Genomic DNA, 14591 nt, shown 5'->3' on the forward strand with positions numbered 1-14591 from the left:
GTCCCTGCAGGACTCACGGACACGGCCCCACGCAGAAAGCAGCACAGAGCCCCTGCGACAACGACAGACCTTGGGGGCCGGGGGGGACACGGGCACACACGACAACAAGGGCTGCAAGGCCTTTGTCTTGAACACCACCAGCGTCCCCTCCAGCGGGGACAGGTCTCGGTGCACAGCCCTTCAAAGCCTCAAGACCATCACGGCCTTCCTCGGGTCCCACTGACCTCAGCCCCCAAGAGCCCAGCTTTGCCTCACTGACACAGCAAAATAACCCCAAATCACCCTAAGAATGGCGAGGGAGGGAGCTGCAGGCCAGGCAGGGGCCCTCCTCCCCTTCTCTGGCTGCACCTTGGGCAGCCGCAAGACCAGGAAGGGAGAAGAAAAAATCAGAAGGAAAAAAAAAAAAAAAAATCACTGCACTGGCCAGAAAGTGCCTGAAAAATTCATCCCTCTTCATTGCCCATTTCCCATGCGAGCTCCATAACCTGGGAGCAACGCAGCCAATAGAACCTTCGAGAAGCAGACTCACAGCCTGCTGCAGCTGGCCCTGCTCGAGCAGCTGAGGTGGGCTGGATGATCTCTAGAGGTCTCTTTCAGCATCCATTCTGTGCTGCTGTGACTCTGTCTCTATCATGGTTTAAGCTATAAAAATGAGAGCTATAAAAATGGAACGCTGTGTTAAGAGCACAAGGCTCTGCTAGCAACGACCTTGCCGTGGCTCCTTGCTGTGCTGAGCCCAACCGAGTTTTTAAGAGTAGATTTTTAGTGTGAGCAAAAGTGTGATTATTTTATTTTGTAATTTCTGTAAATAAAGTGGGTTTTGTTTGTTGTTTTTTTTTAAATAAGACTCTTCCAGAGCTCAGGTCAGACTGAACCTGAGGGAAAGGGGCAGACCCTCGCAGAGGGCAGAGCCACATCATGATAGGGGGGCCAGCAGGATCAGGGGGCCATGCGACACCCCCTGCTCACGTCCTGCCGGCTCCAGGAAGATGGTTGCACAAAGGACTCGGGGCGCAGCTCCAGGGACAGGGGTTTGGTGACCTGGCTCCAGCGCCTCTGGGGCCAGGGGCTAGGAGCTGTCGGGGGCTTCAGGGCTGTCGGGGGCTTCGGGACTGGGGGCTGCAGCCCTCCGCTTCAGAGGGACGATGCAGACGCTGTTCTTGGCCTCTTTGACTCTCCACCACCGGCCAAGCCTGCAGATGAGAGAGATGGGGGCTACCCTCCGCCGAGCCCTTGGAGGAGCAGGGGGGGGCTGTGCCCCTGGGCAGCACCAGGGAGGGGGGACAGTACCGGTGCTCCTGTCCAAGGCCAGCCACCAGGAAGTCACCGGCTGCAGAGAACTTGAGGCTGTTCACAAAACCCACCTGGAGGGGACAGGGCAGGGTGAGGGGCTCTGGCAGCCTCCTCCTGCCGCCCAGGGAGGGGAGCCCCTGCCCAGAGATGCCCCAAGCCCAGCTCCAATCCCCCACCTCCCCATCCATACCAACGGGATGTCCCAGAGGGGCTCCAGCTTCCGAAATCCCTCACCGCACTTCCAGAGCTTCACGCTGGCGCTCTGGGAGCCTGGGGCAGAGAGAGAAGACTGCCATGCACTCCCACCCAGGTAAGGGAGCAGGACGCCCCCCTCTCCACACCCCCACTCCAAAGCAGCTGCCACACACCTGTAGCCAGGAGGTCCCTGTTGCGCAGGGCGGCCACTGCTGAGATCCAGTATGGCTGCTGCAGGCCCTGGGCATCCTGCATGCCATGTGCCTGCCGGGCCAGTGCCAGCGGCTTCTTTTTCGTTAGCCCCCACAGGGCTAGGGACCTGCCAGGGAGGGAAGGGGCGAGGGGGCCGAGGGGGGCACCGCCTGCGCACCCCAGGCACCACCCCGGCCCTGTGCTCACCCGTCATCGGCGCCTGACACCATGTGCTCCTCACTGATGAGCTGGATACAATCGATGGAGCCCCTGTGAAGAGAAGGGGCAACTGCCATCAGTTATGAGCATGCTTTGGGATCCTATTTAGGAGACAAGGGCTCACCGGGGCATCAGCATCCCCACAGTGCCGGCAGGCTCCTAGTGATGCTTGGCACCTGCACGCCGCTGCCCCAGCCTGACCCCCCTGCCTGCAGCCCCCTCTCCCGCCCCAGACCTACTGGTGCCCGTAAAACACAAGCTGCGACTCCTCCGGGATCTTCCAGAGCCGCACGGTACCGTCCCGGCCCCCTGCCGTCACACAGCACTCCCGGCTCAGGCTGTCCAGCCCCGTGATGACATCCTGGTGCCCGAACCTGGAGAAGGAGATGGCAAAGTGCTGTGGCAAGCAGGGCCCTCTGCTACCACAACTCCCCCGGGCCTGCTGGCTCTTGTGACTTCTGACATCCCCAGGCAGGAGTGGCTGCGCAGCTTGCGGTGCGGGCAGGAGGCAGAGCTGCCCTTCCTGCTGGGGACGTGGAGGGGAGGATGCTGCTGGAGTCAGAGCATTGGTGGCTTTGTAGCTCCCGAGCTCGGCCACGTCAGCCCAAAGCAGCACAGGATCCTTGGACGGTGGGAGGCAGAAAAAGAGATTCGCCGCGGCGTGGCCCCGCAGAGGGGAGGGAAGGCTTCAGTTTCAACTTTGGCTTCAGCTTTGGCGTGGCCTTCTCCTTCCCTCTGTTTCAACAGCCCAGCAGAGCAGCTGGTGCTTTGTGGCAAAGATGAAGCGCGTGGACAGGCGTTGTCCTAGAGCACTGGAAAGAGTGGCTGTCCTGCCACTCTCCGGAGGCTGCCGGGTCCTCCTCCAGCTGAGGTGTCTCCTTTCCTGTTAGACCTCAGGAAGAGGAGATACCCCAGCCTGCAGAGCATCCTAGGGCTGGGGCTCCAGCGTTGTCTCTGCCTGAGCAGAGTCCTCGCTGGGGACTGAGCGTGACCTCATCCGTGCCCTCGTCATCTGTAAACTCAGCCGTGGTAGGTTAAACCTCGACTTCAGCCTTCCTCGTCCCAGGATGAGGAGTGTCTGAGTTGCCAGGGAGGAGACCAAGGGGCTGGTGTCTTTGCTTGGGCCTTGAAGGACTGTGGGGACAAAGCAGCAGAGGTGAGGTGACAGCCCCATGTCCCTTCCAGGCAGGGCACATTGCACCTCATGATTCCCAGGGCCAGGAGGGAACCAGGGGGCAGATGGCTCAGCTGGAAGCTGCTGGTTAGGAATACGCCCCTCCCGAAACACCCCTCTTCCCACAGATGTGCTGGGAGCAGAGCCCCCCTTGCCCAGGCTGGGGGGGGGAGCTCCATGCCAAGGTCCTTCCTCCTCCCCGCTGCCCTCACTCACTCTCTCTGATGTACTTGTGCTCGTTCTCATGCTCATCCACATCCCGTCCAAGGAGTCCTGGGGGGACACAGCATGTCAGGGACCCACTGGCCATCAGGGACCCACCAGCCAGCCTGTCTGGCCACACAGTTCCCTGGGGAGGGCTGACCCCAGGGTGCAGCATCGGGGAGGGGATGGATGAGCCTCCTGCCAGCCCTACCTGTGCAGGCAGGAGTGGGAGAGAGTGAAGGGGTGCCCCACAGGTCCTGCACTGGGACACAGGGACCCTGGGAGAGAAAGAGACCCTGGGGCTAGGGGCTCACCGATGAACCTGACAGCCTCCAGCCGCAGGGACTCCTGCGGGCTCCGCAGGTAGGTCTGGCTCTTCCACAGGTAGTACGTGGCCCTGCTCCTCTTCCTGGCCAGCTGGAGAGAAGGGTGCAGAGTTGGCACAGAGATGGCCCCCCCGTTGGGCCATCCCTCCACCAAGGACCACCCTTCTTCTCCCCAGCAGGACATTCCCAGCTCTCCGCTCTCCGCATTGGGGTTCGGAGGGAGCAGAGGGCTCCCAGGCAATGCTAGGGTGCCATCCTGGTGGCGGGGTCCCCTTTGGGACCCCGGAGGTGAGGACAGCCTGGAGCAGAGCCTGTTCCAGGAGGGTGCATGCAGCTGTGGGGACACTGCCCTTGGTCCCCTCTGCTGGGCACGGGCAGGGCTTACCCAGGGCAGATCCCAGGGGTGCTCGGGCTATGCTTACCAAGCACTCGCAGATCCTCCATGCCTGCGCCGTCTCGGCCAGTCGCACCAGCTGCCTCCACTTCAGGAACTGGCCAGCGCTGCGGAGGGCTTCCTGGGAGGCCTGGTGAGCAGCACAGATGCTACCACCACCATGGGGGGCACAGGACCCTGTGTCCTCCCTCCTGGTGGGGCTCAGAGCCTGTCCTGGCCCATGCAGGGAAGACGCACCAGCTGGGGACTGATGCTGCCAGCAGGTTCAGCACCCCAGGGGAAGAGGAGGGCAGCCACCCTCTCTGGCTGGAAGCCTGTCGGGGCTTCAGCGTTTCAGCTTTGGTGGCCCCAGGCTGCTGCGGAGCCGTAGTCCAGTCTCTGGGGCTGCAGGGACCCATGCCAGGGGCTGTGTGGAGGGAGCTGGGTGGGAAAGGGACCCACCTCCCCATCCACCAGGCAGCAGGAGGAAAAAGGCAGCAGTGGGCAGGGAGGGGGGCTCTGCCTGTTCCTAGGGACTCAACAAGCTAGACCTCACAGTGCAGTGTCAGCATTGCCCTCCCCAAAGGACCAGTCAGGTTGGGAATCCCACCTTGGCCACACTCTCGTCCTGGTCATGCAGGTGAAAGAGCAGCGGCAGCAGGCTGTCCCACACCACCTTCTTCATCTTCTTCTTTTCAGCACCCACCACGAGCCCCGTTGCAATTTGGAAGAGATGGATGGAGAGCTCCCGCACCGTGTCCAGCTCCTGGGGGAAGAGGGGAGGAGGACCTCAGCCACAAGCCCATGGCAAGCAAGGGGCTGACATGGAGACAGACATCCCCAAAATGGCTGCAGGCAGCCCTGCTGCAAAAGGCAGCGAGCTGCGGCATGCAGATGGTCTGCCCAGGGAGACTGGGGTCTCCGGGGCTGAGGGCCAGAGAGGGAGGCCCTGCAGAAGGCTGGAGGATGCTGCCAGAGCAGGGTGTGCATTGGTGGGGCTCAGCACGCCTGCTGCCATCCTGCCACCACTGTCCCCCGCTGCGGCAGGGAGGCCGAGCCGGAGTGAGTCCTTGGTGGGGGGTTTGTGACACAGCACGGAGCCACCAAGGGCAGCAATGGGGTCTGGGGACTGCAGGGCAAAGCATCCCCCTGCAGAGCACAGGGGCTGCAGTGGGAGGCGTGAATGGAGGTGCCCAGGAAGGGGGACATGGGGCTCTCCCCCAGCCTTACGCTGTTGAAAAGCAGCAGGAGCTTTTCAGCCAGTGCCAGGGCAGTGAGGCTGAGTCTCTTCCCCTCCAGCAGCCAGAGCATGTTGCCAAGCACGGGCAGGGCCGCGGCGCTGGCATCACTGTCATCATCCAGCAGCTGGTCCAGAACGTACGGCAGCAGGATAAGGGCTTTCCTTTCCTGTGTGAGACATGCCACCTCCTTTTTGTAAAGGAGCCACCGATCACAGGGGTGAAAACCCTCTCCACGAACACCGGCCTCCCCACTGGGTTCTCTGCAGGCAGTGCAGGTTACGAGGGCAAGGTCCCGGCAGACAGGGCTCACCAGCATGCCCATGGGAAGAGCAGGGCACAGAGGGGGAGGACAGACAGCACTGGCTCCTTGCCAGCCCTTCGGCTGCCCCCTTCTCCACCAGACCCCCCTGGATAGGCTGGTGGGTGACTGGCGCTGCCTGGAAAGCTGCCCAAGCTGCCAGCAGCCCCTGCCATGGCTGCTGTGTTTCACCCTGGGGCTCAACACCTCACGGCCAGGCCCTGCAGACCCCACGCTCAGGCCGGTTGCTCTGCCGCCAGCATCCCTGCTGGGACGTGCTGGCAGTGGGAGCCCGTTCCCGTCAGCACTGCTGCTTCTCTCCTTGGCATGGCACAGCCATGGGGCAGAGGGCCGGGGAGGCAGGAGAGCTGGCAGCAGCCAGCACAGCCCACAATGCCCAGGAAAGCCTGAGCTGCCACGTTACCCACTGTTCCACCCTGGGCTGCTGTCCCGGCTGCCCCCTACTCACTGTGTCAGGCCTCTCGGTGAGCCTGAGGATGGCCCTGAGCACCAGGCTGGGCATCCCCAGGCACTGGCTCTGCAGATAAATGGGGAAGATTTCCAGGGCACGGAACAGCTCTTCACTGATGTTGGTAAAGTCCAGCATCTGAAACACAGGCAGTGGGAGCTGCTGAGGTGTGGTGCTGGCTCCAACCATCAGCTCAGGACAAGGACGCAGGGCAAGACCAAGCCCAGACAGAGAGAGGCAGCAGGGATTGCAGAGAGTCCCCGTGCCCCACACCACAGCACATTGCTTGCTCATCTGCTCCTCCATGGTACCAACCAGAGCCCACCCACTGCCCCAGCTTTCCCCACAGTGGTGGGCATGGGAGAACCGAGCATCGGGGGGAGCTTGGAGTGGTGCCATCAGGCTCACCTCAATGAAGAAGACCATAGCGACCATCTGCCAGGTGGGGTCCTCTGTCCGGAGGAGCTCTACCAGATGGCAGAAGATGGCGGAGCGCAGGCGCCTTGGCATCTTCATCATCTCCCTGACGGGGAAGGAGGCACTGTCAGGCCTGAGCCAGGCAGGCACATCTTTTGGGGGTTTGCACCAGCCTGGACATCGCCAGTCTGTACCACTTTCTCCAAGTAATGGGGACCCCACTGCCATCAGCCCCAAGGGAGGGGGTGGCATGGGGTACCCTGTCCCCAAGGAGCAGGGAGAAGGGGCTCTCACCTGGCGATAATGCGCACTCCCATGAGGTGGGTCTGGGAGCTGAGCAGGGTGTCCCAGCCACCCTGCGCCTCGATGGCCAGTACCTGGCTCTCAAAGCCCATGCTGCAGAGCAGCACTTTCATGGACTGCACCGCAGACCTGCACAAGGAGAAATGCTTAGCTCCCACCCTGGCTTGGCTCCGGGTGGTTGGCAGGGATGAGAGGAAAGGGATGGAGCACCTGATGGGAGTGAGCTGATCCTGTCGGTGCTCCGTCCAGAAGATGTGCACTTCCTGCAGCGTCAGCTCCGTGGTGAATGACGCTTGGAAAAGCAGCGCCAGGAAAAGCTGGGGGAAAATTGCCTCCACCTGCCACAGGCAGACAGGCTGCAGGAGGATCTCGCTTATCGCCCTGGTTGCCTGCAGAAGACACCCGGACGCTGAGATGTCCCCTCACCCCTGGGGAGGTCAAGCCTTGGGGCGGGCAGGGAAGGGGAGCAGGGGCCCCGGACAGCTGAGATCGGCCCCGGAGGTCAGCAAGGCTTCGTCCAGCAACTCACAGCCAGGGAGAGGATGCGCGGGTTGTCCTTGGTGGAGGCGGAGGTCTTGCACAGTGACTGGTTCACCAGCAAGCTGAGCAGCTCCCTCAGCACCTTGTCCGCAGCCCGGAGGTCAGACATCATCGCCCTCCACATGGCCCTGGCGACACTGCAGGGACACGGGGCTCTGTCAGCAGGGACACCCCAGAGGATGGCCGGGCTGAAATCCCTCGGGAGGGTCTTGGGGCCCCTCTCCTAGTGTGAGAGCAGCCCCCAAAGGCTGGTGGTCCCCTTACCGGGTGCACGTCGGGGAGCACTGCAGCAGGCTGGCCACCAACTCCCTGGGGTGTTTGCGCACAAGCACCACCAGGGCCCTGTCCAGGCTTTTGCGGGCTACCACCGCCCTGACGGAGGGCCGGCTTCTGTAGATGGCCCACACGACGTTCAGCACCTGGAGGGGAGACACGGGTGGGAGTGGGGATGTCAGCATGGTGAGCGCGGCCATTTCCCCAGCTCCTACTGGGAGCTGCTGCCGTTCCTAGTGCGGTATGCCAGCTCGAGACGGCGTCAGTGCTAGCCAGGCACAGAGCCAGGGGAGGAACAGTCCCCCAGTGGGCTGGAGCATCAGCTGTGCCACCCATGGGCTATTCACCTGCCCCGGCTGGAAGGCACGGTCCGCCACAAGGACATCCACCATGTGGGCAGCCAGCCTGATGCTGTAGGCGCTTGGGTGTCTCAAGCTCTTGATAGCCATGAGGATGATGTCTGCCTGGTCGGAGGACTGGAGGTATTTTGTGAACATCTGCAGGATGAAGGAGAGGAGGGGAGATTTGTTGCCTCACCCAGAGCATCACCCAGAGCATCTTGACTGTGCAGTGAGAGCGGGGCACGGAGCCAGGCTGCGCTGGGGAGGAGACTGATGGTGGGCATCAGGGTCCCGCAGGGGACTGAAGCTCCCTGAGGGCCTTTGCCTAGCCCCTGCTCAGGAACAGCGTGAGCCCCTGTCATCCCCACGCATCGGGTGTCCCTTCACTCACACTGAGCCAAAGGCACTTCTTACCGAGAAGATTTTGCGGGTGTGGCTGATTTTCAAAAGCTGCCAGGGCTTCATTGCTTGCCAGTCCTCCTGGAGCTGCAGCTGCTCTGTGCCATGCAGCCAGGGCCACCTGCCTGGGGGGGAGCAAAAACGGGGTGCTTAGAGAGAGGGTGCAGAAGTGGAAGTGCAGTCTGAGAGCATTGGGCAGAAAAGTTGCTGGCCAAGAAAAAGGGCACCAGACAGGTCCAGGGAGCAGATACCCAGGGAGGGTCCAGGGCTATTGTGAGCGGGGGCAAGGCAAAATGACTTTTCAGACTGCAGGCAGGCAGGCAGGTTGGATAAGGCTTTCTCTCGTCAAGGAGAGTGGCCCCTGACTGCCCATGCCTGGGGGATCCAGCCCGACACAGCTTGTCTTACTTCTCTGCTGCAGGACAAACGTGTGCAGGTGATAGAGAGCTTCTGCAGCCTCAGGACGCATCCCCTTGTCCTTGCAGGTGCAACAGAGGGTGAGGTGCCCCACCAGCTTCCCCAGCATTACAAACTGATGTGTCTTGGAGCACTGATGCCTGCGGACCGTGGCTTGGGCAAAGCAGGGGCAGACCTGGGGGAAGAGAGGCAGTGTGAGCACAACGGGAGCCCCAGCTGCTCCCAGAGCAGCTAGGCAGCAGCCAAGAGCAGGGCAGGGCTGCCGGACCCAGGTTCCTGCCTGTGCCCGGGGCAGCCCTGCCCTGCCCTGCCCTGCCCTGCCCTGCCCTGGGAGAGAGCATCGACAGGACAGGGGCAGGGCAAAGACCCCTGCTCCCGACCTGCTGGCTGGGTGCCCAGCTTCCCTGGGAGGTGCCGGGGCTCAGGGGCACAGGGACAGGGCACTGGGGCTGCCCAGACCAGGAGCTCGGTACCTGCGGCAGGGAGTAGGTGGTGATGAAGTTCACCAGCCTGGCGATCCGTGCCATGGCCCTCTCCTGCACCTCTGCCAGCTGGGAATCGGTGAAGGGCAGCAGCAGCTGGGAGGAGAAAAGCTGCTGGTGTGCCAGGGAGGTGGCATGGCACAGCATGGCACAGCCAGGCTTGCTCTGGGGCAGTGCCTGGGATGGGGCATGTGTCCTTCTTGCCCCCCACAGCAACCTGCTGCGGGCAGGCAGGTCACTGCATCCCGCTTCTGCTGCTGCCTCTGCTGCCTTCCATTCACTCCCCACCAAAAAACATCCCTCTGCCTCCCACCCAAGGACTCCAAGGCTTTGGGGTGACCACCTCACTGGGGACCTGTGGTGGGGGCTCTGGGATATGGCCCATGGTGAAGTTGAGGGGGAAAGCCCCAGGGCTGGGCTCCCCTTGCCAGACAGGCAGGTCCATCTGGGAGGCAGTGTTGGGGAGGACGGGCAGCGGGCAAGGCTGCAGAGGTGGCGTGGGCTGGGGCAGGAGAAGGGGCTCTGGCGGGAGCCAGGAGGCAGGGGGGTGGGTGGGGGGCATGGCTGGTAAGGAGAGACATTCCCTGCCCCCCTCCTTGCACCAGGTGCTGGGGGTGGGCACCGCTCAAGCCAGGGGTCACTACCCATGGGGACCCTGTGCCAAGGTCAGACCTCCAAGATGTTCTGCAGCTCCACGATGCCAAGGGTGCCGGCACTGCGTACCAGCACCTGCAGCATGCTGTCCATCGTGGCCAGGGTCTGTGAGGGGGACAGAGTCTTGGGGGCAGCCCTGGAAGCCTGGCAGGGGACGGCCATGGCCCTGCGGTGCCCAGGAAGGGGCCTCGCAGCCAGGGAACTCCCCATGGTTCACCCCCTGGCACACCTTGGAGTAGAGTGAAGCATCAGGGCCCTGAGTGTCCTCCTGAGGAGGCAGGTGGAAGATGTTGCAGAAGCAGGCATACAGGAGGCTGTTCTTCTTCTCCTGCAGAAGCAGCCCCGCTCTGCTGCGGGGACAGAGGAGGAGGCAGACCCTGGGCTTAGAGACCTGAGCTGAGCCCCATGCCATGGGGGACCCCTCAACCCTCCATCACACTGGCACTTGCCTTTGCGGGGAAAACCCTGTGGCACCCCCTGCCCCGTTCTCTGCCTCCCTCTCAGACCCAGGACTGGGGATGCCCCCCACCTGGGACCGGTGCCATCGGGGCCACCAAGCTGGGGGCTGGGGCAGGTACCTCATGGAGATGATGGCCAGCATGGCTTGCTGCTGCACCATAATGCCCTGGGGGCCAGCGGGCTCCTCTTGCAGCAGCACCTGGGGAGCACAGCAGCGTGGGACAGCTCAGGATGGGGCAGTTTCCTTCGCCCAGCAAGAGCCTGTGGGGCTGGCAGAGCCCAGGTGCCCCCATCCTGGCACCTCCTCCCCACCCAGCACCCAGTGGTCCCAAGCCCCATGGCTGGAAGGGCTGTGCCCGTCACAGAGCCACAGGCTGGCCAAGGGACCTGCAAACATCCAGCCAGGCCGCCCAGGTGGCTTTGGAGCATCTCCAAGGATGGAGACCTGGAGCAGTGCTCATCCGCAACCCCCCTGCCTGGCCAAGCTCTCATCTGCCCCCGGGGCTGTGTCGCTGCCTGCTGCCCCTGCCCCTGCCCCTGCCTCAGCCTGACTGGCCGTCCCCTCACCTCGATGGTCTCCACCACCTCCGGCTGGCAGAAGTAAAGCATGTCCCACACAGCGGAGTCCACGCTGGTGGTGCTGCAGACGGTGCAGATGGAGGCCAGAAACCTCAGCTTCTGGGCCTCTTGCTGCCAGCCAGGGAGGAGACAGACAGACAGACAGACAGTGTCAGGGGGGAGAGACAGCCAGGTGGGGGGCCCAGCACAGCCCCCAGCACCTTCTGAGCACGGGACAGGGGCCGAAAGACAGGCTGGGAGACACGGGCACAGCCTCATAGAAGTGGCCACGGATACCTTTGGTCTGCTCCTGAGGAAGGCTCGAATGATGTCCAGGGTATTGTCTTCCTCCCTGGGCAAAGCCAAGGCAGAGCAGCACAGATCTGGCCAAGAGAGAGCAGGAAGGGCTGGGGGGCAAGCAGCAGGGAAAACCCGAGCCCTCTGCCCAGCTCCCAGGGATGCCACAAGCCCTTGCTCAAGGCTGGGACACCGGTGTCCCCTGTGTGCCCCAGGAGAGAGGGTGTGATGCTGGAGGGCAGCACAGGGAGGGGGCCCTGCTGTGGTCTGGTAAGGGATGCGCTGGCACCAGGGCACAGGGAGAGTCCCTGTCCCAGGAACGCCAGAACAGAGCTCCCTTCCTGGCCACTGCGCCGTGGGAGCTCTGATGCCAGCCTGGCTGGGGGATGTGAGCCTGGCCCAGGACAAGGCAGGGCAGGCTGGGGAGCCCCCTGCTCCACAGCACCCGCACACTCACCTGCCCGCAGCAGCTGGACCTCGGACATCTCATGGGGCTTTGGCCTGGATCTGGGAGCCGGGGCAGCTCCGGCCTTCTCCACCCAGGCCTGCCTAACGTGGCCAGGGGGTCTCTCCGCCATCCTGCAGGAGGGAGGGAGGAAAGGGGTGAGGAGGACCCCCTGCCACCCCAGGGGTGGTGGGGGCAGAGGTGGCTGTGCTCAGGGGCTCCTCGCTCCCATCCTGTCCCAACACTGTCCTCCCAGACACTGCGGGAGCAGGGCTGGCTGCCACAGGGTGTCGCAAAGTACCCCAATGTCACTCCCCTAAGCCCCCTGATCCCCCCTCCCCAGAAGCCCTCTGGCTGCCCCGGAGCACGTGGACCCCTCCTCGCCCTGGGGGGGACGGGACTGGCTCCCTCTTCCTCCTCCTCCCGCTATGGGGCTGGGGTTTGTCTGTATGGGGGCATCCCCCTTGTCGCAGACACCCCTCTGTCCTCTGTCCCTTCCCTCCCAGGGCCTGGTGCCACCCCCACCTATGGCCAGGCCGAGCCGGGGAGCAGCCCCCAGCCCCTCAGGCACGCCGAGGCTCTTCCCTCGTCCTCAGGAGGCGCAGGACAAGGCCCGCCGGGCTCCCCTCGCTCGAAGGCAGGTGGGCACACCGGGACACCAGAGGCCTTCCTGTGCGCTCAGCCACAGCGATCTGCGACCGTTGGGGTCTGCTGGCTTGCCCTGGTTACGGCTGCCGCGGCAGGCGGCAGGGTTCCATCGGCCGTTCGCTGGCACGAGGGAGGGGGGGAGTCCCCCCTCCCCCCCTCCCCGGGGCCTACGCCCCCGCTGGGCTCAGCCCGGGCCTGCTGGGTCGTCTGAGCGGGCGCGGGGGCCCGGGCCGGGGTGCTGGGGGACGCGCTACGCCCGGGGTGGTGGGGCCGGGAGCGAGGTGGCGTGGGCACAGAGGGGTCGGTGCGTGGGGACGGGCGGGAGGGGAGGCGAGAGGCCGGTGGGCAGCGGGAGGCTGCGGGTCGGGCCGTTGCGGCGAGCTTGGCCCAGCAGCGGGGAGCAAGGCGGACGGCAGCGGCGGCGGGGCCGGCAGGTGGGTACGGGCGGGAAGGGGACGGGAACGGGGGAGCGGGGGAAGAAGGAAGGAAGGAAGGAAGGAAGGAAGGAAGGAAGGAAGGAAGGAAGGAAGGAAGGAAGGAAGGGGGAAAGGGGAGGGGGAGAGGGGTCTGGTGATGGGTCAGGGATGGGGTCGATGAGGGGGTCAGGGATGGGCTCAGGGATGGGTCCAGGGATGGGTCCAGGGATGGAGTCAGTGCTGGGGTCAATGATGATGGGCTCAGTGCTGGGGTCAATGATAGGCTCAGGGATGGAGTCAGGGATGGGGTCACTGATGGGCTCAGTGCTGGGGTCAATGATGGGGTCAGTGACGGGTCAGGGATGGTCAGTGAGGGGCTGGGGGCCACTTGTCTGGGACGTCCAGCCGTGGGGTGGGCGCAGTGATCAGCTGGGTGGTGCCGTTCAGGTTTGTGCACCCTGTGCGGGTGTAGCGTGGTTTGGAGTGATGGGGGGGTGCAGGCAGGGTGGGCTGCGCTGTGCAGGGGTGCAGTCTGTTTTGGGTGCTGGGGGAGGTGCCCTGGACAGACGTGTCATTCATGCTGGGGAAGCAGAACCAGGCGCTGGTGAGCCGGTGCAGCGGTTCCTCCTGCGCAACATTCTTAGGAAAACTCTCCTTTTTCTTTCCTTTTCCTTGCTGCTTCGCTTCCAGATCTCCGTGGTCGCAGTTTGTGCTGCCTCACCTCCAGCACAGCGTGCAGAATGAAACGACGGTCACAGAATTCGTCCTCCTGGGGTTCTGCAGCACCCCAGCCCTGCAGCGCTCCCTCTTTGGCCTTTTCTCTGCCCTCTGCTCTGCCACTCTGATGGGAAACGCACTTGTCTTTCTGCTTATCTGCCTGGACTACTGCCTCCACAGCCCCATGTACTTCTTCCTCTGCCACCTCTCCATCGCGGACATCTGCTACGCCTCCAGCAATGTCCCCCGTACGCTAAGGAGCCTCCGTGGATAAGGCAGAACCCTCTCCTTTGCTGGGTGTGGGGCACAGAGCCATCTTTATTTAATCTTTGCACTTACAGCGTGCGTGCTGCTGGCCGTCATGTCTCATGTTCGCTACGTGGCAATCTGCCGTCCCCTGCGCTATGCCCTCATCGTGATCTGGAGGCTGCGCCTCACCCTTGCCACGGTTTTGTGGGCTTTGGCATTCGTATTTGGTACACTGCAAGCCTCTCTGGCTTTACACCTGCCTTCCTGTGGCCCCTGCGAGGTTGTCCACTTCTCCCGTGAAATTCTTGCTGTCTCAAAGCTGGCCTGCCCTGCCGCTCTGCCAATAAAGTCCTGATCTTTGCTGTTTGTGTGTGCTTCTTCCTCTTCCCTTTAGCCCTAATCCCGATTTGCTCCCTGGACAGCCTAGCCACCGATCTGTGCATCCGCTCTGTGCCAGGATGGCACGAAACCACCTCCACCTGTGGCTCCCACCCGACCGTGGTGGGTGTCTTTTATGGAAACGCCATCTTCGTGTACGCGGGGCCTGGGAGCGGTAACTCCTCTGGGAGGGAGAAAGTTCTTTCCCTTTTCTACAGTCTCGTCAGCCCCAGTTTGAACGCCGTCATTGACAGTCGGAGGAACAAGCAGGTGAAGGAAGCCTTGCTGAAGCTTCAGAGAAGGAAGAGGGTCTTTCATTCCATCTAGCTGGCGCTCTAGGCTTTCACCTGTCTCCTGTCTTTCTGCTCTTTCTTCTTGAGCTATTGCAGTATTTCTCACGGGATGTTAAGTGGTTAAAAGTGTCCTCGTTTCAGCTTGGATAGAGTTAACTGTCTTCCTAGTAGCTGGTACAGTGCTATGTTTTGAGTTCAGTATGCAAAGAACCTTGATAACACTGATGTTTGCAGTTGTTGCCGAGGAGTGTTTAGACTAAAGTCAAGGATTTTTCAGCTTCTCATGCCCAGCCAGCGAGAAAGCTGGAGGGGCACAAGAAG

At 62.8% G+C, this 14591-nt stretch overlaps 1 protein-coding gene across 1 annotated transcript in view; it reads right to left on the reverse strand.

The window, feature by feature from the left end:
* Positions 1 to 970: 970 nt before the first annotated feature.
* Positions 971 to 14591, reverse strand: part of LOC126037240 (U3 small nucleolar RNA-interacting protein 2-like) — a 33058-nt gene continuing 19437 nt past the window's right edge. Inside the window, exons 2-7 of the mRNA XM_049797507.1 lie at positions 2139 to 2260; positions 1888 to 1950; positions 1662 to 1807; positions 1484 to 1563; positions 1291 to 1364; positions 971 to 1193 (exon numbers count right to left, since the gene is read on the reverse strand). Of these exons, the coding sequence (XP_049653464.1) occupies positions 1070 to 1193; positions 1291 to 1364; positions 1484 to 1563; positions 1662 to 1807; positions 1888 to 1950; positions 2139 to 2260 (609 nt within the window). The 3' untranslated portion in view covers positions 971 to 1069. The remainder of the gene's footprint in view (positions 1194 to 1290; positions 1365 to 1483; positions 1564 to 1661; positions 1808 to 1887; positions 1951 to 2138; positions 2261 to 14591) is intronic.

This window comes from Accipiter gentilis, unplaced genomic scaffold (genome assembly GCF_929443795.1).
Source record: "Accipiter gentilis unplaced genomic scaffold, bAccGen1.1, whole genome shotgun sequence".
Lineage (NCBI taxonomy): Eukaryota > Metazoa > Chordata > Aves > Accipitriformes > Accipitridae > Astur > Astur gentilis.